Source organism: Aspergillus wentii, assembly GCF_001890725.1.
Source record: "Aspergillus wentii DTO 134E9 unplaced genomic scaffold ASPWEscaffold_7, whole genome shotgun sequence".
Taxonomy (NCBI): Eukaryota; Fungi; Ascomycota; class Eurotiomycetes; order Eurotiales; family Aspergillaceae; genus Aspergillus; species Aspergillus wentii.
This window is the reverse complement of record NW_024467838.1, coordinates 1,369,452-1,393,714: the sequence shown is the minus strand read 5'-3', so window position 1 is coordinate 1,393,714 and position 24,263 is coordinate 1,369,452. Positions and strand designations below refer to the sequence as shown.

The 24,263-nt window shown below is 47.9% G+C and overlaps 14 protein-coding genes across 14 annotated transcripts; 6 read left to right on the top strand and 8 right to left on the bottom strand.

Annotated features, from left to right (window-relative positions):
* Positions 1-882: 882 nt before the first annotated feature.
* Positions 883-1,663, top strand: ASPWEDRAFT_44305 (uncharacterized protein). Its single transcript, XM_040836234.1, has 2 exons — positions 883-1,435; positions 1,482-1,663. Exon 1 carries the CDS (start codon positions 986-988, stop codon positions 1,244-1,246), a length of 261 nt encoding a protein of 86 aa, XP_040685896.1. The 5' UTR covers positions 883-985; the 3' UTR covers positions 1,247-1,435; positions 1,482-1,663.
* Positions 1,664-2,727: 1,064 nt separating this feature from the next.
* On the bottom strand, positions 2,728-3,551 carry ASPWEDRAFT_44301 (uncharacterized protein). The gene has a single exon (XM_040836233.1). It carries the CDS (start codon positions 3,261-3,263, stop codon positions 2,796-2,798), a length of 468 nt encoding a protein of 155 aa, XP_040685895.1. The 5' UTR covers positions 3,264-3,551; the 3' UTR covers positions 2,728-2,795.
* Positions 3,552-3,750: 199 nt separating this feature from the next.
* On the bottom strand, positions 3,751-5,126 carry ASPWEDRAFT_44299 (uncharacterized protein). The gene has a single exon (XM_040836232.1). The coding sequence runs from the start codon at positions 4,833-4,835 to the stop codon at positions 4,035-4,037; it is 801 nt and encodes a 266-aa protein (XP_040685894.1). The 5' UTR covers positions 4,836-5,126; the 3' UTR covers positions 3,751-4,034.
* Positions 5,127-5,380: 254 nt separating this feature from the next.
* Positions 5,381-6,447, top strand: ASPWEDRAFT_139874 (glutathione S-transferase family protein). Its single transcript, XM_040829391.1, has 2 exons — positions 5,381-5,853; positions 5,911-6,447. The coding sequence occupies exons 1-2, from the start codon at positions 5,480-5,482 to the stop codon at positions 6,203-6,205; spliced, it is 669 nt and encodes a 222-aa protein (XP_040685893.1). The 5' UTR covers positions 5,381-5,479; the 3' UTR covers positions 6,206-6,447.
* A 117-nt stretch (positions 6,448-6,564) lies between these two features.
* Positions 6,565-6,897, top strand: ASPWEDRAFT_186425 (uncharacterized protein; the record flags this gene model as incomplete). Its single annotated transcript, XM_040832129.1, has 1 exon — positions 6,565-6,897. The coding sequence occupies one exon, from the start codon at positions 6,565-6,567 to the stop codon at positions 6,895-6,897; it is 333 nt and encodes a 110-aa protein (XP_040685892.1).
* A 530-nt stretch (positions 6,898-7,427) lies between these two features.
* On the bottom strand, positions 7,428-9,436 carry ASPWEDRAFT_117312 (MFS transporter; the record flags this gene model as incomplete). Its single annotated transcript, XM_040828723.1, has 10 exons — positions 7,428-7,485; positions 7,538-7,610; positions 7,659-7,792; positions 7,845-7,956; positions 8,008-8,417; positions 8,467-8,553; positions 8,604-8,636; positions 8,687-8,931; positions 8,983-9,127; positions 9,174-9,436. The coding sequence occupies 10 exons, from the start codon at positions 9,434-9,436 to the stop codon at positions 7,428-7,430; spliced, it is 1,560 nt and encodes a 519-aa protein (XP_040685891.1).
* Positions 9,437-9,784: 348 nt separating this feature from the next.
* ASPWEDRAFT_44292 (CocE/NonD family hydrolase) lies at positions 9,785-11,921 on the top strand. The gene is made up of 3 exons (XM_040836230.1): positions 9,785-10,056; positions 10,107-11,606; positions 11,664-11,921. The coding sequence occupies exons 1-3, from the start codon at positions 9,854-9,856 to the stop codon at positions 11,755-11,757; spliced, it is 1,797 nt and encodes a 598-aa protein (XP_040685890.1). The 5' UTR covers positions 9,785-9,853; the 3' UTR covers positions 11,758-11,921.
* Positions 11,922-11,935: 14 nt separating this feature from the next.
* ASPWEDRAFT_31144 (uncharacterized protein) lies at positions 11,936-14,532 on the bottom strand (the record flags this gene model as incomplete). The annotated part of the gene is made up of 7 exons (XM_040833507.1): positions 11,936-12,319; positions 12,397-12,958; positions 13,010-13,355; positions 13,430-13,656; positions 13,709-13,941; positions 14,025-14,405; positions 14,464-14,532. The coding sequence occupies 7 exons, from the start codon at positions 14,530-14,532 to the stop codon at positions 11,936-11,938; spliced, it is 2,202 nt and encodes a 733-aa protein (XP_040685889.1).
* A 320-nt stretch (positions 14,533-14,852) lies between these two features.
* ASPWEDRAFT_44289 (BAR domain-containing protein) lies at positions 14,853-16,485 on the bottom strand. The gene is made up of 4 exons (XM_040836228.1): positions 16,113-16,485; positions 15,459-16,020; positions 15,267-15,398; positions 14,853-15,214 (listed from the first exon to the last, which is right to left on the bottom strand). The coding sequence occupies exons 1-4, from the start codon at positions 16,229-16,231 to the stop codon at positions 15,182-15,184; spliced, it is 846 nt and encodes a 281-aa protein (XP_040685888.1). The 5' UTR covers positions 16,232-16,485; the 3' UTR covers positions 14,853-15,181.
* Positions 16,486-16,716: 231 nt separating this feature from the next.
* On the bottom strand, positions 16,717-18,945 carry ASPWEDRAFT_44288 (uncharacterized protein). The gene is made up of 4 exons (XM_040836227.1): positions 17,767-18,945; positions 17,619-17,709; positions 17,125-17,556; positions 16,717-17,066 (listed from the first exon to the last, which is right to left on the bottom strand). Exons 1-4 carry the CDS (start codon positions 18,457-18,459, stop codon positions 17,020-17,022), a joined length of 1,263 nt encoding a protein of 420 aa, XP_040685887.1. The 5' UTR covers positions 18,460-18,945; the 3' UTR covers positions 16,717-17,019.
* On the top strand, positions 18,554-19,652 carry ASPWEDRAFT_655001 (uncharacterized protein). The gene is made up of 2 exons (XM_040838797.1): positions 18,554-19,267; positions 19,399-19,652. Exon 1 carries the CDS (start codon positions 18,647-18,649, stop codon positions 19,172-19,174), a length of 528 nt encoding a protein of 175 aa, XP_040685886.1. The 5' UTR covers positions 18,554-18,646; the 3' UTR covers positions 19,175-19,267; positions 19,399-19,652.
* On the bottom strand, positions 19,530-20,638 carry ASPWEDRAFT_175507 (M4 family metallopeptidase; the record flags this gene model as incomplete). Its single annotated transcript, XM_040831367.1, has 2 exons — positions 19,530-19,984; positions 20,053-20,638. The coding sequence occupies 2 exons, from the start codon at positions 20,636-20,638 to the stop codon at positions 19,530-19,532; spliced, it is 1,041 nt and encodes a 346-aa protein (XP_040685885.1).
* Positions 20,639-22,277: 1,639 nt separating this feature from the next.
* ASPWEDRAFT_175506 (uncharacterized protein) lies at positions 22,278-22,573 on the top strand (the record flags this gene model as incomplete). The annotated part of the gene is made up of 2 exons (XM_040831366.1): positions 22,278-22,371; positions 22,434-22,573. 2 exons carry the CDS (start codon positions 22,278-22,280, stop codon positions 22,571-22,573), a joined length of 234 nt encoding a protein of 77 aa, XP_040685884.1.
* Positions 22,574-22,809: 236 nt separating this feature from the next.
* On the bottom strand, positions 22,810-24,174 carry ASPWEDRAFT_44283 (uncharacterized protein). Its single transcript, XM_040836225.1, has 4 exons — positions 23,647-24,174; positions 23,404-23,592; positions 23,063-23,346; positions 22,810-22,988 (listed from the first exon to the last, which is right to left on the bottom strand). The coding sequence occupies exons 1-4, from the start codon at positions 24,100-24,102 to the stop codon at positions 22,874-22,876; spliced, it is 1,044 nt and encodes a 347-aa protein (XP_040685883.1). The 5' UTR covers positions 24,103-24,174; the 3' UTR covers positions 22,810-22,873.
* Between the last annotated feature and the right edge of the window lie 89 nt (positions 24,175-24,263).

The following is a 24,263-nucleotide window of genomic DNA, read 5'->3' as shown; positions in this document are numbered from 1 at the left end:
ACCACTTAGTATAGCATAGGAAGGACCCTACAGAGCTGACTCCACTTTCTTGATGATGTGAAAATATTGCATCAGGAGCATGCCATCCTGGATGGACTCACCGACGTCAATCTACATCAGGAAGGACACGCTCTTTCTCGAGTCAAAGGCACCGCTAGTGAAGATTCAGCTGATATCTCTTTGTTTGTGAGTAGACTAGGTTGCTGAATTGTACTTTAATTATCAGACGATTCCTTTTGAAAGTAGATGGGAGGTGCTGGAAATACTCCACATAGAGATGCTCCTTCCTCTATCACGCGCAGCTTTACTTCCGCTGCTCTTTCCTTAGCATGTTTTTGTTGAATCCGTTCTTTGAATATCGACGCCCCTCTTTTTTCTCTTCTCTTCAGTAACAGTTCCCTTTGTACCAATCTTATTGCCTCACTTTGACATGCTCTGGAATCACATCCTCCTGATCGTAACCACCATTTGTGCGACCTTCTTATTCATATGCATCATTTTTAGAATCGGGATTGCTTTGTCGAACTGGTGGAAAAGGCGGACTGAGAAAGAGCGTTCCCGTAATCCCAGAACCATTCAGGACGCCCACGACAACCAGAGTCATTTAGATATCGAGACTGGTGACGTTCGACTTGATGATATGGTGGTACAAGGTGGGAGATAGCTGATTGCGGTCCAGTGATTCACACCTGTAAGTAAGACCAAGAAGGGCTCAATTGTATTCAGTGTTAGTGTAAAGGCAAAATGTTTCAGCGGAAGGGAAGAGACGAAGATGGATGGCAAGTGAGACATTCACTGTTGGTTAATTAAATCATGCCACGTGCAGGGATTCGATTACCTCCATCGCCACATTCCACCTCTCCGACTCCATCAACACAAATTCTACATCAACCATCATCTTATATCTGATATTAGTTGAACGAATCGACTGAAAGGTTGCTGAGTGATCCACGAGCAAGAGCTGCGTGTGGCAGCTCTAAACACCATGAAATCCTTCGTCCACCAAGTCGTTTTCACCTTATCCCCTGGAAACTGGACAAATTATCCCCTCGACTTCTGGCTGAGCTTCCTCTCACTGTTCTTTACGAGATTTGGCTCTGCCCTGCTAAGCGCACCATATCCAAGACTGCTTGAGGAGAAGATTTGCCAACATTATCTCGACAGGACAGAGTCACGGAGGACTCATGTTCCAATGGAAAGTGAGTGTAAGAGCCCAGAAGTGGAAGGCCAGCTGGGGTCTCTATGAATGGTGATAACAATATGCTCCATGATAGCAGGTACAGTATTTTGTCTTGTGCATGGGTCCATACTAATCTTGCAGCCGCCGTGATGTAGATATCGATTGGTATTATCTTCGATAAAAAGGGATGACGCCGGGCTTTTCGGCTCAACGCTATCGGTACAATTCTATGTTGGGGGTTTGTGACTATAGTTGGTATGGGTTCATCAGTCGTGAAGTCAAGATTCACTAATAGTTCCAGGGTCTCTGCACAGTCTTCCAGCATGATTGCTATGTCTGGCGCCGGTATTCGTCCTGGTGGGAGGAGGACCATGGCCAATAGGTGCCTTGGCCTATGCTGCCATCAACAGGAAGATTTCATATGAGAAAAGGTAGGAGATATCAAGCTTTGAGATGCTTGTCAGCTAATTAGTCTGGTAGAACCGTGGCATTCTCTATTCTGGAGGGAATTTCCGGGATTGCAGTCCTGCTTGGGCCTCTTTTAGGGATGCTGACCATGACTGCATACTTTTGATTCCCTTTGTGATTGCCACGACTTGCCCCTGTTGGAGGCTCATACCGGATATTATGATTATCGATAGAGATAGAGAGGAAGTGAGAAACGAGTCGATTGCAACTGGATCTGAAAGACAACCTATGCTGGCTGATAGTGATCAATTGACAGTATCTGATCTGCACGATGAACCGAACACCCGCTCCAATCGATGGTTGAAATGTATCATCCTTACATCTTGCTCTGTCTTTTTTCTTTCTCCATTTGGCACGTGTTTCGACAAACTTTGCGAGTATATGGGTATTATTTCGTTACAGCCGGCCAATCACTCGAGTGAGTCTCCTGACTTCAGGTAGGGCTGTACACTGACATGAAATAGGCTGAACTACTATCATACGTCGGTCCTGTTTCTCGTTATTCTTCCAGTGACAAGTGCGTTCCTGGCGAGAAAATGGAAAGTCGAAGCCCCAAACAGAGATCTGGTATTATCCGTCTTCAGCATGATCCTCTAGTCAGTGGGCGTCTTCATCATAGCCTTTGCATTGAACATGCCGGTACCCATAACAGGATTTATAATAATGCCCCTAGGATCAGACATGATTGTCACTTTTCAATCCTTTATTGCATCAAAGGTTGGCCCAAAGTTCTTGGGACGATTATTTGCTGGGACATCGACGGTCGAAATAATTGGTAGTTGAATTGGGATGCAGATTATGGTTGCTGCATATGATTCGGGCATAGATCATGAGATGTCATGGGCTGTTGGGCTGCCTTTTTTGAATTCTGGGGCATGTATCATGTTTCGAACAACGTATAGCGTGCTAAAGATTGCTATAGGCTTGTTGTGTTCTCATCGGTGTGACTTTTGTATGTATCTAGGTCTGGCATCGATGGGTATACTGGCTTTGTCGCGGTGGTTTGGAGCGTAGGGTATGTAAACTATAGAAATTATATCTACTTGATACTGTTATCTACATATGATATACTCAGGGAGGGAAGTTTTGGTATAGAAGTAGGCTGTCTCTGTTTCTCGTGGTATACATATTCAAGATTGACATCTGCCTACTGAATAAGCCCTGCCGATCTGAGAGCTGGGATAGCTCCATTCAAAGTCCACTCGGTGCACTTGACCAACGGCCTTCTTGGTTCTCCCGGCTCGTAGAACGTCAAGGGCTCCAAGGTCTTGAAGGGTTCTGTTTTGAATGTTTTCGTATTAAATGCCTTTTGCCTGGGAGGAGCCGGCAGGCCTCTCAGTAACGCATTCCATGCACTAGGGTAGATAGATGCATCCGTCACACCTAGCGGTGCGCTCGAGTAGAAGTTCTCGGTGTCTTCAGGCTTGCTGCTGAATTTGGGATCGTACTGCATTCCTCCAGGGGAGGTGATATCGCCGTTGACTTGGTGTAGCCAGCCGCTGCCGTCGATCTCGGTCTCAACAAAGATGGTTGTATGGTATCTTGGACTGGGCAGATCGGGGTCGTCCAGAGCGAGGGTGAATCTGATGAGGGAAACGGGGTATTTCTCTGGCATTGCAATGCCTTGACGGTAGAGTATGCTGGCTTTGGTAGGTGCTGAAGAAATTTATATGTGCCTGAGATCCTGAACGGGATTGAAATAGATAAATGGTTATATGAAGGCTGTTCTTGATATAAGTTCACCGCATGGACGTTTTCTCAGCGCTGACGCGCATCTTTGGAAGTTGTAAAAGAGGGGAAGCAACAGGTGTTAGCGCCTCGACAGGGATGATCATTGTTCATTATGTGTAATAGAAGGGGATTAAGAGTAGAGAAGTGGACTAGGTAAGGAAGTGATAATAATAGAGTAGTCAGATGGAATGGAATATAATTCATATACAGAAAAAGGAATTAATAGGATTTTCTTTTCTATAATATATTTATATAGAAGTCAGCGGTCAACATCTATTACGAATCTACTCTATAGCCGCCGTACACTTGGGAAGGCGTTACATCATTCGTGTAATATACGTGCTTTGGAGTTATGCGCCAACAGAATAGTGCGGATATTTATGAAAGAAAAGGATAGTCGATGTATCCCTCTGGGGTGGCGGGTGTATAGGCCAGATCGCCATTAAAAGGATTTGGAGCGATGTTCTTCTTGATGCAGGCCACCAGATCTGGCGTCGAAGCAAAGGACCGGCCAAACCCAATCGCGACCTTGAAGTCCTTTCGCTCCTCCACGGCGTGCGCTGCCGATTCTCCATCAAAACCGCCGGTAATGATGACTGGTTTGTCGTTTCTCCAGCTATCAAAGACAAAATCGAGGGGCTTGACACGGTCCACGTCATACCAGTTGTCCACGCGGGATGTGATGGTAAGCCAGGTTCAACTTCCGCAACTCGGTGACCAGGTGAGTGAATTGAGCCTCTGGATTTCGGGGCTCGATGGAGTGGTATGTGCTCCAGGGACTGATTCGGAAACCAACCCGATCTCCCCCAACAGCATCGACGACAGCGGCAGTGACCTCCAGGGCAAAGCGGGATCGTTTCTCGACCGAACCCCCCCACTTGTCCGTCCTGTTATTACACGACTCCTGGATGAACTGGTCGATGAGGTAGCCGTTCGCGCCGTGAAGCTCCACTCCATCGAAGCCGGCGGCGATGGCGTTGCGAGCGGCCGTGGCGTGATCGCGGATGGCGCCTGTGATTTCCTCCTCGCTCATCGGCTTGGGGTTTCTGTTGTCGTCTTCGGTCGAAATGGCGCTGGCGTTGGCCGCGAGGGGGATGCTGCCCGACGATAGTTTCGGGAACCCCTTGTCAGCAGTGCGACCTGCACAGCAGAGCTGCAGAAAGATGTAGCAGCCGTGGGAATGAACGTCTTGGGTGATGTCTTTCCACTTTTGCAGCTGGGTTTCGCTCCAACAGCCCGCCCATCGAGGGAGCCCGGCGAGCGCCTCGGACACGGCGGTGCCCTCGCTGATGATCAGTGTACCGGGGGTGTGTGATCGTTGGGTGTAGTATTCTTTGGCGATGGGCAGTGGACTGTGGTCTGAGTCGGTGCGGAATCGGGTCATGGGTGCCATGACAACTCGGTGCTGAAGCTGGCAGTGCCCAATGTTAAGCGGTTCGAAAAGTGTGCCAGTCATTTTGCTGTCTGGTCGGAAAAGAGAAAAGAATAATAACAGTGATAGGTCTGGGAGGGCAATGCGAAATGCATTGTAGGTATTAATATGAGGATTTTTGGAGTATTATGTGTTCCAGCATGTTCGGAAGCTTCGGTAGGATCTTCTACGTCACCTCTTTAGACTCGGGGTCGTGATATGAATGTACCTTCAAAACCAGTTTATTCTCATCTAGAACATTGCCTTTTGAGGTCTCTACATACATCCATATTTGTCATATCGATTTCTGGCTACTCCAACTCATTGTGATGATGCTACCCCAACAGGAGAGCATTACCCCAACTTCCTCAAGCACAAGTGTTTATTCTTCATGAACAATTCCAAGTCCATCAGCGTTGAATCATCAACATGAATATATCTCCAGTGCCGACCAAAATTGTGCACGTGCCTCATCTGGGTGGCATCGACGCCAGTCCTCTACCCCAACACACCCCAACCTATACTCCAACCTGTACTCCAACATATTAACAATCATACTCATTTCATCATCGCCAACGGCCATCAGTAATGGCTCGCTGACTACTACTTAAACGTGTTCTTTGTCACCATCAAAGTCCAACAACTACCTTTCAAACATCATCCTAACACTGAATCCATCAACCATCAACATGCAAACCCTCCTCCTCCACGCCCACGCCACAGGGCCCAACCCCATCAAGATCGCCATCGCCCTCGAAGCCCTGCATCTCCCCTACACCGTCCAACAGTGGGAATTCGGCGATAACCCCCAAAACGGCGTCAAGGGCGAGGCTTTCCTGCGCATCAACGAGAACGGCCGTGTGCCCGCGCTGGAAGACCCCAACACCGGCGTGGTGTCCTGGGAATCCGGCGCTTGCATGAACTACATCCGGCGTGTGTATGACAAGGACAACCTTCTGGGCCCAGTGGGGGATTCAGAGCAGGATCGGGTGGATTTTGAAAAGTGGGAGTACTTTTTGCTTTCGACTCTGGGGCCGATGACGGGGCAGACGAATTGGTTTCGGTGGGTTTTTCTGTTCTGTTCAAAATGATATTTATATTCGCATGCTGATTGTGATAGTCACTATAACCCATCGCGGAATGAAGATGCCCTACAGCGATATTCAGCACAAACAGAGCGCTGCTACGAGGTCCTTGAAGGACAGCTCAAAAAGTCGGGCGGGCATAGCATCTTACCGGGGCGTATCACTGCGGTGGACTATCATTTTGAGCCCTGGGTGCGACAGTTTAGATTTGCTGGCCTGTCACTAGACAAATATCCTCATATCAGCCAGTGGTTGCGCGAGTTGACTGAACGAGAGGAAGTCCAGAAGGCATATAGAAAAGTCAAAGGCGCTGCCCCGGAATTTCCCTGAGACAGTGTTGAGCATATCAGATCGGGGTCGTCAGAGTGGATGAAATCTGATGGGGGAATGGGGTGCTTCCTAAGCATTTAATACCTTGATAGGAGAGGATGAAGGCTTGGTGTTGGAGATAGATATAGGTCTGAGATTCTGAACGAATTGAAAAAGGGGATCGACAGTGATCATTGTCTATGACTAAATTGCTTCTTTGATTGAAATTAAAATAGTTGATTAATGATAATATTTGTCTGTTTAGATGGGCTTGTCTGTATGTCATGATGATGAGGTAAAACAGTTGGCCAGTTGATGCCTGCTCCACGCACAGAAACCATTCCATCCAACTTCTACGTCACTCATCTACACCATCCAACATGCATTCCATCACATCAGGCCTCTCCAATCCCACCATAAAACCCTTCACCACCCTCGAATCCCTCCAAACCGACGCCCAAAAAGTCCTCTCCACCACCAACAACCAATACATCCTCCTCCTCAACACCCCACCCTCCATCCTCGATCTCCTCACAAACGACAAAGCCGCCCTATCCAGCATCTCCTTCCGACTCACCTACGAACAATCCACATCCCTCCTCAAACTCGTCCCGTCATACACCCACCGCGCCATTGCAGCCCGTCTCTCAACCACAATCGACCGTCTCTGCATCGCACCGGCGTCCCCGAAGACGACCTTGAGTGGGCGCTGAACACGGCCTTCACGGCGGGGGATAGCGGCAAGCAGGCGGATAATTGTTTGTTGACGAGACGTCGGCAGGGTGTAGCGGGCCAGTGTCCGGGGTGGCCGGTGCTTGTTGTTGAGGTTGGGACTAGGGGGTCGGTGGGGAGGTTGAGGGAAGATGTGAAGTGGTGGGTTGGGATGTCGGGGGGATGGTGAGGGTTGTGCTTGTGGTTGTTGTTGAGGAGGGGGATAGGAGGGTTGTGGTGGAGAGGTGGGAGGGGGAGAGGGAGAGGGAGAGAAGGTGTGGATGGTGCAGAGGGTGGTGATTGCTCCTTCGAAGGTGGATGGGGATGTTCCTCTTGTTCTTGATTTGAAGACTTTTGATATCCCAGGGAGTGTTGTTCTGGACGAGCAGAAACTGTTGTATCTTGCTAAGAATCTCTAGTGGATATAGTATATGTATGTCATTATCTTGCACTTTTAGCATTAACATAGTTGAGATTATTTTAACATAACACCAAATTCATAAAAGTAAATAGAATCCGGAGTCATCAGAAATTAAGAAGTAAAGGAGCTCTTTTCTCGAATCCGAGAACCGTACCTAAAGAATAGATATCTGCTTTCATCAGCCTGTCTTCAATTTACCAATCTGATGCAAGTTAACTTACGGAAACGGCAACATGGCCAACGTCAAGAATGCAAGAAGAGACGTTGCCCAGTGATATCCCAGCTTATTGTACACTAGACACGGTCAATATAAACCCACTTCATTCTAGGGAATCCACTCACTTTGTATGCCAAAAAGAGGAAATATGCCTCCAAACATTGATCGAAGAAAACTGTTCGCTGCTAGCGCACTAGCAGAGTATGTTGGATATGCGTCGACGAGGAAGGTGAAGATTCCGGAGTAGACAAGAATTGTTCTGATATCCCATATCAGCACTGATATAGGTAAAAGGTCAGGCGGATATCTACCCAGCACCAAAAAGTGCACTGCCAATAATTGGCACAATCCAATGTACGCTCGAGTAGATTGTCCAAGCAAACATGAACAGACCAACAGTGACGAGAGGAGCACCAGCGATGGCTGCGTCGTAACTGTTAGTTTTGGATATGAAAAGTACACGATAGAACATACCAGGTGGAAGTCTCCATTCAGGTTGAAAAGGGGCATCCACGCCATGCGCCTCTTTATGATTCTTCTCCAGTCGAACATAATTGGAGCGCCAGAGCGGATCCGTTAAAATGGCGAAACCCATTCCCACTAAAAGCCCGAGGAAACATAAACCTCGCTGCCAGACTTCAAATTCGTAGACTAACTTAAAGACCAGTTGAAAAGCTCCGAAGAACAGATACAGAATTCCCAGCAGGATTGCAGAGAATATGCACAGGTTCAGGCACATTGGTTCGAGGGCCAGAAGGAGAATAGGCCGATACATTGAACGGAGTATCATCGATGATAGAGAGCGAGTGTCCTTTTCGATTGGGGCCTTATGTTTGGAGTTTTTGGTTTTCTCTCTTAATTCTTCTGCCTTTCGTTTGAGAAGTCTATAATCACGTCAGTGATGAACAATAAAGTTGAGGGTAGGCTACCAACACAGGATGATAAGTTTCCGGGACAAAAAAGTAGATCATCACGAGTTCCATAGCAGTCCAAATCAATAGGACATAAAAGGTCCATCGCCTCTCAATATCAGCAACTTGATCACACCATTGACCCAATGCTAAACTTACCAATTGGTGTACTGGTTGATGAATCCACCAACCCTAATAAAACCTAATCAGCCTTGAACTCGAATCCAACCACGAGGACATACAGAGGCCCAAGCTCAGGCCCGATAAATGGACTGGCAGTATACAGCATCATCGGGGCAGCCAGTTCATGACGGGCAAAAATGTCTCCTACTGTGCCTCCAGCAACACTCAGGAAAGCACTTCCTGCGAAGCCATTAAAAAATCTGCAAACAATAATGGTTTCGATATTTTTTGCAACAGCGCAAGGAATGAGCCAAATGAGGAAAAACGCAAAGGAGCAGAGGTAAATTATCCGGCGACCATATAGCTGAAGAATTTAATCAGTCATTATCACTTGTTTCAGCTGGATAGAGCTCACCTCTGATAACGGCCCTAAAGCCAATGGCCCAAGCCCAAGACCCCAGATAAAGAATGACAATCCAAGAGTCCCAACTTCCTGCGAGCAATCAAATTCCTCCAAGATTTGCCCATACGTCGTGGTATAGATGGAAGATGTACAAGCCCTATCGGATGTCAGCAGCTGATCATTGCACGTTACGAAGCACTCACACGCAAAGCGAGCCCATAGACACAATAACAACAATGAACCATCGCCTGACAATGCTGAGATTGCGGGGGTCTGAAGGGTCATTTTCACCCCAGTTCACTGTATAACTAGACACACATTTTGTGATCCCATCGTTCAGGGCGGATGTGGGAATGTGTTCGATCCGATTGTCCTCAAGGTCTAGTGTCGGCAAATTGATGTTTTCACAACTGGATTTAGAGACGCATTCTGTGAGCCCATCATTCAGGGCTAATGTGGGATCCATCCGATTAGACTCGACGTCGAGTGTCGACATGCTGGTGCTTTCGCAGCTGGATAAACAACAATGTCAATGGATAGAGTTTTGGCCAAGAGACGGGCTGCTGGACGGGCCATATTTATAAAAGATCCTCTCCATTAAAATTTCAATTTATCAATGCATAATAAGTTACCGATCTGCTCCGGAGAATAAGCCACGATACTTCGGAGGAGTGGTTTGCTCTTGTTCGGGCCGAACATTATCTGTGGCAACCAAGCTGTCGATGTAAACGTTCGGTCCGATGATGACAATGCGGGGGGGCTCTAGAATCCATCACATCTATTTAGATCAGTACTGTCGCACCCATTTGGGTTTGTTTGACTCACTCTCTGACCCTGAAGTGCAATTCCCGAACGACTATTTCTGTTACCAGACCCATTCAAAATGCCGAACCAACTCCGCGATATACGAACTGTCGATGAGACGTCATATCCTTACATTTTCGAACAGAATGTTTCTGTTTACCTCCAGAACGGCGGGGTGATTCGTTGCAATGTTTATCGTCCAAAAAGCTCAACAGGCACCGAGAAGAAATATCCGGTGTTAGTAACTTATGGGCCTTATGGAAAGGATATCCCTTATGAAAGGTACATAGGCGACACAACAACCAACCTGGCAGATGACTGACCAAGCACAGTTTCAACCCACATAGCTTCAAAGAGATAAATCCTGCTCATAAAACCCAGCATTCATCATGGGAAACTCCCACGCCGAAATATTGGACAGAACACGGATATGTCGTCGTTCGAGCCGATGAGGTCGGCTCGGGGCAATCCCCCGGGTTTCTGAATCCTACATCCGCAGCGACGATCGATGCATTTTGCGATCTCATCGAATGGGCTTCCGAGCAGCCCTGGTCGACTGGTAAGGTTGGATTATTGGGGATTAGCTATTTTGCTGCTACTCAATGGCAGGCGGCGGCACGAAACCCGAAAGGATTGACTGCAGCTGTCCCGTGGGAAGGATACTCTGATCGATATCGGGATTCGGGTCGACATGGAGGGATTCAATCGAGTGGGTTTATTCGACTTTGGTGGGCTCGTCAGGTTGCATCCAATCAATATGGTCTGCCCGGACGGGCTGAGAGGAATTGGGGCCCAGATACTATCGAGGGCGATCTATCCGAGGAAGAGCTCAAAGCGAATCGAGTAGCTTCCCCTGATGAGGCCCCGCCTCAGCGGTATCGTGACAACGAAAGCTTTGCGTCTGCGAATTACAACCTTGAAGATATTAAAATTCCATTTCTCAGTGTCGCCAATTGGGGCGGTATATTACTTCACTTGAGAGGTAACGTGGAAGGATTCATGCGTGCTAGCTCTGAGTTGAAATATCTTCGTTTCATCGTTGGACGTCACGACTTGCCGTTTTTCTATGAGGAAGAGGTTGAGCTGCAGCGAAGTTTCCTCGACGCCTTCTTGAAGGATGATGATCGACTTGGCTGGTCCAAAAAGGGGGCCATCGCTCCAGTTGATCTCATTTTACGAAAGGGAGACGTCGGGTACAACGATCCAGTTGCTGAAAGAACTTTCCTTAGGAGATCCGAGAATGAATGGCCAATTGCCCGAACTCAATATACGAAAATGTTTCTCAATCCAGACGGAAAGCTGCTCTTCGAACAGCCATTCTTGACTGCGCCGACAGAGAGTAGCTACAATGCCCCTGGAAGTGGAAAGCCTTCCGATATCATCACCTTCGTCACGCCCGCTTTCGAAAGGGAAACTGAGCTCACGGGCCATACTGTGGCTCACTTGAATGTCTCGGTGAATCGGAAGCGCCATAGCCAAACAACCCCGTCTGATATAGACCTGTTTGTTACCCTTCGCCACATTTCATCCAAAGGAAACGAGATCCTCTATACCGGCACAATGGGAGAAGGTGTTCCGATAACCAAGGGATTTCTCAGAGTCAGTTTGAGAAAGGTTAATCCAGACCACCCTAGACATGCTTCCTGGCTTCCACATCGGGATTATTTATCGACGGATGTTCTCCCGGTCATCCCGAACGATATTTACGCAGTGGATGTAGAACTCGGGCCAACAAATGTGGTTGTGGAAGCTGGTGGTCAGTTACTCTTCGAGATAAGTTCGGGTGACACCAGTGGCTCCGGGGTGTTTACCCATGATAATCCCGTCGACAGGTAAGATAGAAAGACAGCCTCTGACAATCCAGGAGATGGAGCTGACCCTTAATGTAGAGCGGAAAAGGTATTTCGGGGCGATAACAATATCCACTTTGGTCCGAAATATCTCAACTATATTAGTCTCCCGATCATCCCAGCCAAGGAATGAGTGCGATCCCACATAACTGCCTCGCAGACAAAGAATAATGACATTTGAAGTCATGATAGTATCATGAGTTGCTCAAATTTGGTATTGTGTACTTAACTCAAGCAAACTGCTTTCTCCTTGTGGCCCTTTTTCAATAAATGGAATCCAAACACATTTCATCCGAACACTGGGTAGTGTCTTAGAAATAATTCCACCCCTGTCGAAAGAAATTCGGGGGTTGGAAATCGACTAGATAACCGTTGTCAGTTGCGGCAAGCGACATATTCCACCAGTCATCATCTAGAATATCGATCGGACCCGTCGATAGGTTGTTAATAGGTGTTTGTATGTCTCTGGTCGTGACTGTACTCTCCTCCATTGGCTGGTACAGGGACGACTCCAGGGTCCCAAGATCTGAAGAAAGCCTATCATGCAAGATGGGCTGCTGCATGTATGAATTCTCTTGGGTTGGAGAAGGCCCATAGTCGTCAAGTGAACCCCTCGCTTCAGTTCTAGGCTGAAAATTCACGTCGTCAAGTGATGATGAAAATCCAGACTTCAGAGCAAAGCTTAACCTCTCCCACTGTTTTATGAATGTTAGAAACAATTGATCTCGGGCATGAGGTTTGAACGCAAAAGAAAAGCAAAATTCTGACTCACTGGACGTTGGAGAACTCTCCAGTATACACGAAGAGAATCTAGCATTTCAACAATGGCCTTCACAGTTGAGACTCTATTACTGCTTCCTGTATAGCCTTCAATGGCAAAACTTGCAGAGCTCTTGTCCTGGCACGATTTCTCAAATGCTAGAAAGACAACGGCTGTTGCAAAGGCACCATACGCTACTAGGGGAGACAAATATGTTATATCTGATTCTCCTTCTAGATAGGAAGTTAATAAGCTCGCAAAAGAGTCTGCATGGTGCATCACTTCCTTGGCACTCGTCCTGACAGTACCAGGGTCTTTTGTTGGATCAACCGGAGAGCCTGAAAATAGAGGCACGACTGTGGAATGCAAAGTCACCTGGCTGAGATGGTAAATAGCATCAAATGTGAGGATCCGATGTGCATAATCCGAGGCAGTCATAGTCTTCATATATGTCCGAGTTGGTGTGGTACTGTCATAGACTGCCTTCAACATCTGAGACAAGCCTGACAACTTTTCAATCTTCTGATTAGAGGAGTACGACAAGCAATCGTCAACAAAAAGTTGGACCTTGGCCCTAGGAAATTATTAGTATAAATGGATGTAGCTGGATAGAAACTCAACTTACCAAACGCCGAGAATCTTCACCAATGCTGCTTCAATTGGCGGAGGTGTATCGACTTCTGACTCAGAAGATATGGATATTCCAGACCACTCCTGGTCCATCTTCTCCAGAGGAATTACTTCCCAGCTAGAGTTTGCGCTTTTAATGATTGCGGGCAATGGCACCATTGCCATCTCGAGCCACGCTGACCTAACATAGGCCTCTGGTTGTGCAGCTATGCACATGGATGCCCAGCAGGCCCATGAACACCGGCGATTAAGCTCGGAGTCCAATGTTAAATCATGTTTTCCTAAAGCTGTAGCCATTTTGCTGTTGTATCCCAGAATAGCGCAGCAACGATATGCCAGTGCTGAGTTCAAAAATTCATTAGCAAGGCTCGACATGGTAAATATCGCCATTTCAGCATAGGAGGGATCAACTTACATAGACACAAATCGCCCCTTTTGTAGTCTCCAAACCCGAACCAGTATAATCCAACACATTCAAGCGTCTGGGCAGCTGCCAAAGATGGTTGCTCAACGATCAATACCATAACCTCCTTCATGGCGGCTTTCGCCCATGGTAAGCTCCGAGAATGGAAAATGGTCAATGATTTTAACTCAGAAAGCTCCGGTGATACATTTCGATGATCATTTTCAGGCGTGAGGAATCTAGAAAAGTCAATCAGGGGCTCCATTCAACTATAAAGATATGTTTCCATACAGTGCGGCCAGCGCAAATATTGCCTTTAGTAGAGGCGTTGGAACCTTTCCTTCAAGATATTCTTGAAACAAAAGAGGCTTGCAAAAGAGAAGCGAGGCGTTATAGGCCCGCGTGAAATAAATCTCAAGCAACGAGAGACCAACAGCGCGTGAGGGGAGAGCTGAGTTTTCGTCTCTAACTACCTCTACTTCAGATGCTTCAATATCAGCATTTCGTAGCTGATTGGGGTATGACTAGCCGTCGTCAGTCTCTTATATCTTAATCTTGTGGGAGATAAAGCCAAAACAATTAATTTCTTCAAGCCCGGCTAACTTACTTCTGATGGCAAATGAACCGGGTTTGCTGAAAGAGAATGACTATTCAGAGAGTTTTCTCGCGCATTCAATGCCCTCGTTGAATGCTCTCCACCAGAGACTCTCGGTAGATACGTGATAGGAGTAGTCGGTGGTTGCGCATCAGCTTCCTGTCCAAGAACCCGGCGAGCCGAGACTTGTGAACGATTCTCGCTAGAGGGACTGGTATCACCGGCACTTCTACTGAGATTAGACTTTTGTCTCTTAGAGGCCGTCGCTCGCTCTGATCGAGGGGAATTGCGCTCCTGTCTTAACCGCTTCCGGTCCGGAGGGCTGGGGTAAACACAATTCGCCTTTGCCCTCTGACATCGAGTACAGCTGGGATGTTCTCGGCTGCATTTGAGCTAAACCAGATATATGGGTTTAGCTAAAATTCAAATGCTTGGACCGAAGATAGATTACCTTTGAGTCTCGACAGCGCTGACATGCGGTTATGGAGATTTCGGGGTTGTTATTGCTTGGGCTAGACATGTCCAGTGCGTCGGAGTTATCGGAGTAAGGTGTATAGTTCTTTCTTATGCTGGATATTGAATCTCACGCATCGCTAACGGCACCATGGAGTCCTGGTACGAGCACAAAAAGATAAAGTCGAAGCCGAAGCGGTTTCCTAATCCAGTATGTCACGTGGACTTCCATGTTTATTGTTGCCTTAGGCCAACATATGGACATGACATGGATGCTCGTATATGCAGCAGCATTCGACAGGTCACTTGCAAGTACATTGAGTTCTGGATTCACTGTCGATTGCTCCGTACTTGCATTTGCCCAATTCTTTTAATACTATTTTGGGGGTCAGTATGTATGCAAGTAGATCAGCCCTAATCAGCCACCGGGTAGAACGCTACGTAGCGACGTTGTAGTATGGCAGAAAAACTGACAGCCATTTCAATATCAATTCGGAGGTAATAAAGCTACTGATAGACAAATATGGTTCATGTAATTGTATACTGAGTACGATAATCATCACAGGGCTACGGTTCATAAAGTCAAGACAAACCAAGTAACAGTTCGAAGGTATTGAAAGGATACGTTTCAAGGGCACATAAGACGACTGGGGTGATTCAGATAGAGGCAGGAGTAATGGATGGGATCACGAAAAAGAGATAGATTCAGGAGCTATTTAGGCTCCCTCCCGGCTCTTGCGATAGCTGGCCTAAGTGCACGGTTAGACAGAATTATTGGATAGAAATGGCCAGAAATCATACCTCTTGCTCAACCTGCAAGCCGTCAACCACAGGAGCCAGCTCACTGAGGATCTCATATGACCTCTTGTGGAACTCCAACTGAGCGGCGATCAAGTCTGCCAGGTTCCTCAAGGGCTCCGGAGTGTCGAGAACCTAGTAGCGTAGTGTTAGTAACCTGAAGCAATAAAAAACCATAACCCAGTCAAAACATACGTTCTTCATGACGCTCACAGCCTCCTCAGTCTGGCCGACAAATTCATCCTCGGCCTGCTCAATTTCGGCACGAGCATCCTCACTCAAGTTGTCCAGATCACCCTTAGCAGCAGCCTTCTTGCTAGCCTTGACCGAGTCCAAAGTAAGTCGGGCATTCTCAACATTCTTGCGCGCCTTAGCGGCGAACATCAAGTTCGTGTTCAGAGTCGTGTTCCACCCAGCCAAGAAGCGCGACTGGATCTGGGCGTCCTGCGCAAGGCGGGCCTCGCCCACCTTCTCCGACGACAGAGCGTACTTCTCGAGGGCGGTGGCAAGCGGGTCCTCACCGGAAGAGCTCTGCGCCAAGGTCTGAGAACCAGACAGAGAGGCGCGCGCAATGGCGTGGTTGAAAGTCTTGGGTTGGGGCTTCGCGGTCGGGGGAGCAGTAAAGGCAGCCTGGGCCTCAGCGGGGGATCCGGCCTGCGAGAGAAGCGTAACCTTCTCGTTGATGGTTCGGCCCAAGTCGTTGAAAGATTCACGGATGTTGGGTGGGTAATCATAGGCTTCGTTGGAGTATTGGGAGCTGCAGGAAATCGAGCCTTGTGTCAATCATGTGAAAATCCATCAAATAGGTAGCCTTGCATGCGTCGGATGGGATGAAGAGGAGTAACTCACGTCACTTGAAGAAGCTTCTGGTGGACCAGCTTCAGGGCATCAACGCGCTTCTCGAGCTCGATGTATTCATCGGGGAGTTGGGTCATGTCGTCAGCCTGGCCTAGTTGCTCTTTGATCATCTGCTGCGTCCGCACAGCAAACGGCGAGAAGCTCGCGCTAAAAGCAATAGAAAGAAAGAGAACATGTCAGTCGACATCTGGATATTATTGTCATAATGCGACATGCGTAGAAACAAGTGTACTGTGGATAGGGAGATAATTGCACTCCGTGAGGGGAGAGCGGGTGGTCATTTCTCACCTGAGGTTCTTTCCGAACGCTTGGAACTTATCCATGATTGACAGCGATGTAGACCACTAGAAAGAATACCTTGCTAAAAGGTGGGTTTGATAAACTTGGAGAAAGGATCAGAAGACTTTTCTTCACACAGAGAGACGGTTTGTTTGTTTCCGGGAGTGGGTTGCTTGGATGCCTACCAACGGAGTCGAGGCCACACTGGCCCGACACCGCCTCCTGCCATGGTCGCACCGCCACCGTTTCAAATGCACTAAAGTATTACTTATACGAGTCGATCCACAGCGAGAAATAAGGGGAAATCAACCATAATAATAATATGAAATAACTGTGTAAGTATCATTATATAGACATTATTGAAAGCAGCTCAGTCGCAGACTGACGAAGTGGTGGTATAATATCATCAGCGAAAGAATGCCCATTCATGCAATCAAACCGTCGTAAGAAATAAGAAGGCCGTCAAAAAGTCATATCCCATAGAATATTCCCACACATACATTCCACCAGCCCGTGTCATAGCTAGATGGCACCGGTTCAGTCTGTATCGTCACACATTCAAATACCCGAAATGGACAAAAGGGTTGCATTGAAGGAAAAGGCACGAAACGAGGAACCTCTAAGTCAAAGTCGCCATCATTGCCCGGATGAGTCGAGGATTGGGCGCTATGAAGATGTTAGCATCATTTGACATTGGAGCTTGGTTGGATCAGACTGGTCTTACACTTGCGCTCTTTCTTCACCTCCAAAACCTCCTCACGATCACCATGACCATCATCATACAATGTGTCGCGAACGACCTCGCCTCGAGAGCGGCGTTCCAGGTGCATCAATTCTCGAAGTTCCTCATCGCTATTCCGAGGACGCACCATGATTGCAAGAGCCCCAGAGCTCAGCTTTTCGGGCTCATGTCTTCCAGGCGAGGAATGATGTCGTCGGTGACCATGAACCGAAATCGATCGAGTACGGGAAACAGTTCTCGTCGTCCGTTTCTCGCTAAGTCCACTGTTGTGACGAGAGTGCGATCGGTGTCGGGAGGGCGGCTCGACGATCAAAGTATTGTGGCTGGACCGTGGGGAGTGCTCCATGATGCGATCGGCATGTCTGTCTCTGTGTTTACCACGCACAGGAGATGGTGATGTATGTATAATGCGAGCTGAAACAAGGTCAGACAAGGCTGTCACTTCTGAAAACTCTACATGTGACGATTATACTCACTTTCGGTCCGTCGCCTGATCTCTCGACTCAAACTGATGACTTCATCTATTTGATCCTTGGACAGTGCCATTTGGAGGGTGATCACATCATCCTGAGACAAGTTCAGCTTGCTGAATTGGTATGAAAAACAAGGATGGGCGGTACACACATCTTCATGGAATGGGTAGCCCAGTTCGATGACTGCACCAGTATGGGCCAGCTTCCTTGGAATACGTGTCTTTCCTTTACGAGGATATGGCTTCTCGACCACCTCTTCGACCATCCTTTCACGGAAACGGGAATCGCTCCGAGGGCGACCACCATACCGATCACGCTCGCGAAATCCTCTGTATTCCTCATCTCCAAAGTAGTCAGGTTCTGCTATCCCAATGTCGTCGTAATAATCCGAGTCATGGTAACGGCGAGGCGAGTGCCGCCGGGCGGGTAAAGCAGGTCTAGGAGCATGGTCGCGAATGTACAATTCGTCTAGTTTGCGTGAAGGAATTCGATCGAATGTATCAAGAGACGATTGCCGTCTGACCAGACGGGGTCGAGGGGAAGGGCTCTCTGCCGGGCGACGACGCTCATGACGGTCATAGGCCATCAATGGTCCCGAGGTTTCAATGATGTGGTCATCTTCGTAGTACCTACCCGGCCGGCGGGCAGGAGGCCCATATCGATCGGTGTCGTATAACCGCGATTCGAAACGGTCCTCTTCAAACCGGCGAGGTCGTTCGACAACTGGAGGGCCGCGGGAATGAAGACGCTCATGACGCTCACGGGCGAAACGATCAGCATCCCAGCGACTCCCACGACTGTCCAAAGTTCCTGTTGAGGAACGGAAATCGTCGTATCGCGACATGTGCAGAGTAATTTGGGGGTATCACTGGGGTGAATAAGTGTTTCTAATTCCAGCTTTCAGGTGACTTGAACCGTGGATGACTTGAGCGGGTGACTGGCGGGCCGCTGATGGTGGGGGTAGAAACTGCAGAGGGAACCGTGGATAGAGCAGTGGGAGGTGGTCTTGAGGTCGTGCTGGATGAAGATGAATGGATAGGAGACTGTTGGGAGGTCGGTGGAGGTCATATAAAAGAGCGCGATCAAAAGAGCTGCCTGGATGGCCGTGGTTGGCTCCTCGAAGAAGCGACGAAGACCAAAAATCCCCAGGCAATGATGACATTGCGGAGGACAGCGGTATTACCGTATTATTCAGCCACGCTGCCAAGATCCCGTACAAAACAGTCGCAGGGCGGGTATCCGTATTGTCATGTATGATCGCCATGTTCGCCACACCCTCCATCTCGCTGTCTTATCTTTCTTTTTTTTTTTTTTTTTTTTGGTCCACCTGCAATCATCGTCTGATTCGCAAAACAACGTTCAGACGATCTTCAAACGGTGCAGTGTTAGACCCGTTTGGCCCTGGTCTCGCCTTGATGGTCTTTCGCCCAACCCACACGGGGCAATTCGTCTGTCTGCCGTGGTCCACTTCACTCCGAGCCTCCGAGGCCTCGACAACTGCCACCTCAGACCTGTTAGCACTGTTCTCTACTCTGCAGAACAAACCTGTGCACGAATAAGAAGAGTGGAATTTGAACAAGTGGCCTTAAATGAAGTTGGCTAGAACCTGGTGCAAAGTCGCAGCCCAACAGGATTGAAGCATGTCGGGATAGGTAGGTGAAAACCGACGACCCTCTGTAAGGGGACTGGTTGTCGGTATGCCATGTGTACTGGCTAGGGCGTTTCCATGTGTACCTGCATGGATAAAGACTGACATACGAGCTGAAAGACGTTACGATTATAGGCTTCCGAAACCGTTCTCCTGCAGGTTCGGGTCGAGCTGAAAGAAAGCTCTCGAGGGTCTGTGTTTCAAATATACGATTCTTTCATTGGCTCCATGCAAAGTAGGCGACATATCAAGATCTATTATTATTATCATAGAACGCCAACCGACGCCCATGCGTTTTTTACTACATCGTACGCTGTCTTTCCAAACTGGGTTTGAGCAATCTCCGCACTCACTTTTGCAAATTCCCGAAAGGTCGATTTCGGTTTAAGCCGGCTGTCCTGAAGGGTTGTGTACCAAATCTGTCCTACACGCTCCCAGGAATATCCCCCGAGCCTAGTGGCTGCGAGGTAAAATGCATGATTTGGGATGCCCGAATTGTAGTGCACGCCGCAATTATCTTCGTGGGTCTCGACGTAGTTGTCCATGTGGCTAGCTTGCGGGTCTTTGCCGAGGTAATCATCATAAGCTGTCCCAGGGGCCTTCAGGGAGCGTATTCCAGCGCCTCTTCTCGGCATGGGGAACACACCCTGGCCCAGAGTCCAACCTGCATCCGTGACAGTCTGGTTGAAATGCCATTGCTCTGCCATAATGGCGAATACATCTGCCATGGATTCATTCAACGACCCGGATTGGCCGTGGTCTCGAGGCTCGCGGTGTAACAGACTATACCGTGGGTAAGTTCGTGGACAATGACCTCAAGTGAGACAGTCAGATAGTCGAAATATAGCCCATCTCCGTCTCCAAAGACCATCTGATTGCCATCCCAGAAAGCGTTGTTGTAATCTGTGCCGAAGTGAACTGAACCAATAAGAGGAAGTGAAGCATTATCAATCGACTTGCGTTTAAATACCGTGTTGAAAAACTCGCTGGCGATTCTCAGACCGTCATATGCATTATTCGCTGGTCTATCCTTTACCCTAACCTCATTTTTGCGAACTAGCCTCCTTGGAAGGTCGGTGCTTCCTTCACAATCATGGATATAGCAGGTCGCAGGTGTCGCCACCTCTGTGGAAGTACTTTCCTTGACAAAAGAGGACGCAGCCCGAGCGGCAGGACCAGGCTGTCTTATCAAGGAAATCCGACCATTTCGAATATTTCCGTCGAATTCCAAGGTCTTGGCTGCTGCTTCACAGCTCTCCGGGGGCACTTGTGTTGATTCGGCAATTGCCTTCAACAAATATGGAGGCATAAAGAAACACCAGTCTTGGTTTCTGTCGTTCTTCTCGTCATTTTCAGTATTTGTAAGAGTGTCCATCTTGACAAGTTATCTCTCTTCGTGATCATTCAAAGGTCATCTGTCATGTCTGTCAATCATTTTGATATTAATATCGACGGTATGCACTTGATGTGTTGCATCATTCTCACAGCATCCAGCGGCAGACATCTCCACATGATAAGCTGCACCAGACGTCACCGTCACGACATGCAGGCAGGTAGTGTGGGCAATCTAGCTCACCACTAGTAGTTATTTATACTGTCAACAACTGCTAGATGCTAGTCTATCTCCAGAGATTCATATCAACCAGGCACAAGAGTTGCAGCAGACGTTCCGCGGTGCTTTGATTACATGTTTAGGTACCCTTTTGACTGTGGTGCAACGAATGGCATATGGCATCTTTTGGCAGAAAACTTCACATGATTTCTATTTCAAACTATTATCGATAATGATGCTCATCAAATGTGATGATATTCTGCCAACTGCAGCTCACAAAACTCGGACTATTTCTGCTTGCTACACTAATTGTTTGCGGCTTGGTAGTAAAAACGTTATCAAAAGTCTATGACACGACATGACACGTCCTTGGTTGCAGAAAAGGTTTTCCGGATCGGCTAATGGGGTGCCCATCACTTTCTGTCTTAATATTACTCGCATAGACACTTGCTTGAAGCAGACAATATGTTTGAATCAATTCTGATACGCATAGAAAACAAGCTAGAAGCTGCGGGAAAATGGTCAGCTGCCCAACAGCTACGTCGGAAACAGGAAAAAGACAGGCCCGTCACACGAGCCAAATTGGGGGCTATACACTCCATAATTACCATCGACATCAAACTCCGCGAGATAGTCCAGCGCGAAGCATTTCTCCTTGGGGAATGTCAGGAACTCCGGAAGAAATCCGAACTTGACTCTTTGACTTAGAAGATCGGGAAAAGGAGTTGCAAAACTTGGATAAACAATACTGGTGTCAGGAAAGATTGAAATATCAAGCCGATGCCACCTTATCGTCTAGGCCTTTTCGACGAGGGTATATCTCCTATCAGAAGAATTCCATGTGGCATCTTTTCCATTGGCTTCGTGATGACTGTGCCGGGAGAGGGGGCTGCTGTGGTCATGGCTGTGGGTGCTGTGAAAGGCCCAGAACTACCAATCCAGACAGGCGCAAGAAGTTTGGCCACTGTACAGTGGAATGCGGCTGCTGTCGCCGAAGACGAGGATTTGAGTTGGATTCTGAAGCGAAAGAATTGACCCGGCCCAAGTTTGACCTCACAGGTGGGAAATCAGATCAGTACAGCCGGAATCTGTTCCGTGCGCATTTTTGGGGAGTGGGTATTCTTCCATGATTGATGACTTGCTGCATCCAAACTCTGTCCGACTATAACAAGAATTAAGATTCACTTGACATGTCTTCCCCTCAGTGCTCAGACCCTCTGGCCATTTCAGGACCATGGTTATGGATATCTGTGAGCAAGGGATTCCGCCACTCATACAGGATGTCTGTATGCCACCTTCGTCAACATTTGCTTCTTGCCGTCCGGATGATCTTTATCCCTCAGGTATAAAAGGAGTCTGGGTGGCACTGTGAGATGCTATTTCCTCTTCTACTTTTACATCTATATACAGATACAGACAATAACCACAAATACAAATCTTGCTCCTTATCCTATCATCCAACATGTCATCCCCTCAAATTCTCCAGGGCCTTCTCACCCTCCCCGGACGTTCCAGACAGCAGGTTGGTACTTTGAGAAACCGGTTCGGATCAACAGGTATAGACCTTCATCTCTAGCAGCATAGAGCCAGTTCTTTGTTAACACAAGCCAACAACCAGAGAAACTAAAACGAGAAGCACGCCACCTCCGAACTTCCTTCAAAGTCCACCAGCCAGTCTGGGCTACGGCAGGAACCGCAACTTATGCCACTATCAGCGCTTTCTATGTTGCTTTACGCTGGCTCCCTCGGCATCTCTGATGTCTAATATAAATGTTTGTGGATTAAGGAGTAATTTGGCGTCTCTTTGTTTTTCACTTTTTGTAAATGTCGATGATCTCACGATTTCCCCGGATTCCTTGGCACTCTCCCCGCATTGGTGGGACGATGGGGCGGCCAATCGTGATTGAGTTCCAGTTTATATTGTGCAGTGCAGTAAATCGAGATTTAATTAAAATAAAATTATATTGTATGTATTCTACTGTTCGGCTGCAGGCAGACGTAGTAAGTAAACTGTAGTATTCGTATCATGACGGCCTCAAAAACACAAGAAATAGTCATCTACAGATTGTTGAGAATCAACTCAACTTCCGCATCAGCCGCCTCGAGAATATGCTCGGCTGGATACTGTGGTTCCCAGCCAATCTCGCGACCATGTCTTGCCTCAAATGTGCAGCTACACAGAATTAATTAGCAACGATTCAAATAACCCCCCAAATAATCAGTGCTAGGAGAGGAGAGGTAACTTACTTTCCACCAAGATGCAGATTCACAAACTCCTTTGGATATTGTAAACCCTTTGCCATCTCCTCTAGGTTGTCCTCGTTTGCCTCATCCACGGTTTCGCTGTCGACGACTTGGCGCTTTGCGAGTCCTTTCGCCATGGTGCGGTAGATGTTGATCCAGGCTACGCTGCCGCTCGCGGCGAGGTAGTACCCGTTCTTACCATGTCCGATGTCGTTTCCTGAGAGGATATTTCGGAGAATGTCTAGATAGAGGGTTGTAGTATCTAGAATATGGGAGACGGGCCAGCTCTGCGATCGGGTTAGAAATCCGTCTAGCCCACGTAAGAGTTAGAATGAAATACATACAGGGTAGTCGGAGTCGACATTGTATACACGACGGGCAGCTTTAGCAGCTTTCACGATAGCCACTGTTTGAATGGAAATCTTGTTTCCGAAGCCCTCGCCTTCTCCGTAGACAACGCACGGTGTGAAGATGTAACTTCGCACGCCGTATTCCTCCGCAGTTTCGATGACGAGGTTGTTGGCGTCGAGACCCTTTATTGGTTAGTATGTCTGACAGGTTAAATGGTCCACTAAGCTCAAGCATACCTTTTGCGCAATAGGATACAGCGGCTGTGCACTCTTTTGAATCTCATAAAGCTGCGGGTCATTATCGTACAGCGGTCGATCTGTCGGGTGTCCCGCATGACTACTAAACAGCTTCGCACCAGAGGTATGCAAGAAATGAACCTCCTGTCCAGTCTGTTTCTTCACTTCTGCAAGGGCCTTGATCATAGTTGGTTGGTGTTCCCCTCCCAGCGCATCGATGAGAAAGTAGACGATGGTGATTTTGCGCGACAGAATGGCTTCTGTGATGCTGGTTTCATCGTTGAGATTGAATGAGATTGGTTCGGCACCGTATTGCTTGACTGCTTCGGCCTGGGAGTCTGTTCGCACGAGGGCGTAGAGGTTCTGGTATGCGGGGAGGTTGGCGCTTGCCCAGCGGGCGAGGAGGGTTCCCCCCAGGTAGCCTGAAGCGCCGGTGATGAGGATGTTGTGAGACATTGCGATTGTTGGGGAATTTATTGTGCGGCTCTATTGACAGAGAGGGTTGAGGCATATTTATGTACTCTGTTTCTCTGCTTTGCAGGGATTCTCGTCACTAGTTATGTCGATTAGTGTTGCTCGTGAAAGCAAGGCCTCATATTACCCATCATACCTTTATG

What these genes read in the sequence shown, in the direction of transcription:
- ASPWEDRAFT_44283 (XM_040836225.1), bottom strand. Translation starts at nt 24,102, where the DNA reads ATGTCTCACAACATCCTCATCACCGGCGCTTCAGGCTACCTGGGGGGA. An exon ending in TGTATCCTATTGCGCAAAAG is followed by an intron (nt 23,593 to 23,646) that starts GTATGCTTGAGC and finishes TAACCAATAAAG; the next exon opens with GGTCTCGACGCCAACAACCT. An exon ending in AATCTGCATCTTGGTGGAAA is followed by an intron (nt 22,989 to 23,062) that starts GTAAGTTACCTC and finishes AATTCTGTGTAG; the next exon opens with CTGCACATTTGAGGCAAGAC.
- ASPWEDRAFT_44301 (XM_040836233.1), bottom strand. Translation starts at nt 3,263, where the DNA reads ATGCCAGAGAAATACCCCGTTTCCCTCATCAGATTCACCCTCGCTCTG.
- ASPWEDRAFT_44289 (XM_040836228.1), bottom strand. Translation starts at nt 16,231, where the DNA reads ATGATCAAAGAGCAACTAGGCCAGGCTGACGACATGACCCAACTCCCC. An exon ending in CTGTGAGCGTCATGAAGAAC is followed by an intron (nt 15,399 to 15,458) that starts GTATGTTTTGAC and finishes CTACGCTACTAG; the next exon opens with GTTCTCGACACTCCGGAGCC. An exon ending in GCTTGCAGGTTGAGCAAGAG is followed by an intron (nt 15,215 to 15,266) that starts GTATGATTTCTG and finishes CCGTGCACTTAG; the next exon opens with GCCAGCTATCGCAAGAGCCG.
- ASPWEDRAFT_139874 (XM_040829391.1), top strand. Translation starts at nt 5,480, where the DNA reads ATGCAAACCCTCCTCCTCCACGCCCACGCCACAGGGCCCAACCCCATC. An exon ending in GGGCAGACGAATTGGTTTCG is followed by an intron (nt 5,854 to 5,910) that starts GTGGGTTTTTCT and finishes TGATTGTGATAG; the next exon opens with TCACTATAACCCATCGCGGA.
- ASPWEDRAFT_44288 (XM_040836227.1), bottom strand. Translation starts at nt 18,459, where the DNA reads ATGTCGCGATACGACGATTTCCGTTCCTCAACAGGAACTTTGGACAGT. An exon ending in GCTACCCATTCCATGAAGAT is followed by an intron (nt 17,710 to 17,766) that starts GTGTGTACCGCC and finishes AACTTGTCTCAG; the next exon opens with GATGATGTGATCACCCTCCA. An exon ending in GATCAGGCGACGGACCGAAA is followed by an intron (nt 17,557 to 17,618) that starts GTGAGTATAATC and finishes ACCTTGTTTCAG; the next exon opens with CTCGCATTATACATACATCA.
- ASPWEDRAFT_44299 (XM_040836232.1), bottom strand. Translation starts at nt 4,835, where the DNA reads ATGACTGGCACACTTTTCGAACCGCTTAACATTGGGCACTGCCAGCTT.
- ASPWEDRAFT_44305 (XM_040836234.1), top strand. Translation starts at nt 986, where the DNA reads ATGAAATCCTTCGTCCACCAAGTCGTTTTCACCTTATCCCCTGGAAAC.
- ASPWEDRAFT_655001 (XM_040838797.1), top strand. Translation starts at nt 18,647, where the DNA reads ATGGATAGGAGACTGTTGGGAGGTCGGTGGAGGTCATATAAAAGAGCG.
- ASPWEDRAFT_44292 (XM_040836230.1), top strand. Translation starts at nt 9,854, where the DNA reads ATGCCGAACCAACTCCGCGATATACGAACTGTCGATGAGACGTCATAT. An exon ending in AAGGATATCCCTTATGAAAG is followed by an intron (nt 10,057 to 10,106) that starts GTACATAGGCGA and finishes GACCAAGCACAG; the next exon opens with TTTCAACCCACATAGCTTCA. An exon ending in CATGATAATCCCGTCGACAG is followed by an intron (nt 11,607 to 11,663) that starts GTAAGATAGAAA and finishes CCCTTAATGTAG; the next exon opens with AGCGGAAAAGGTATTTCGGG.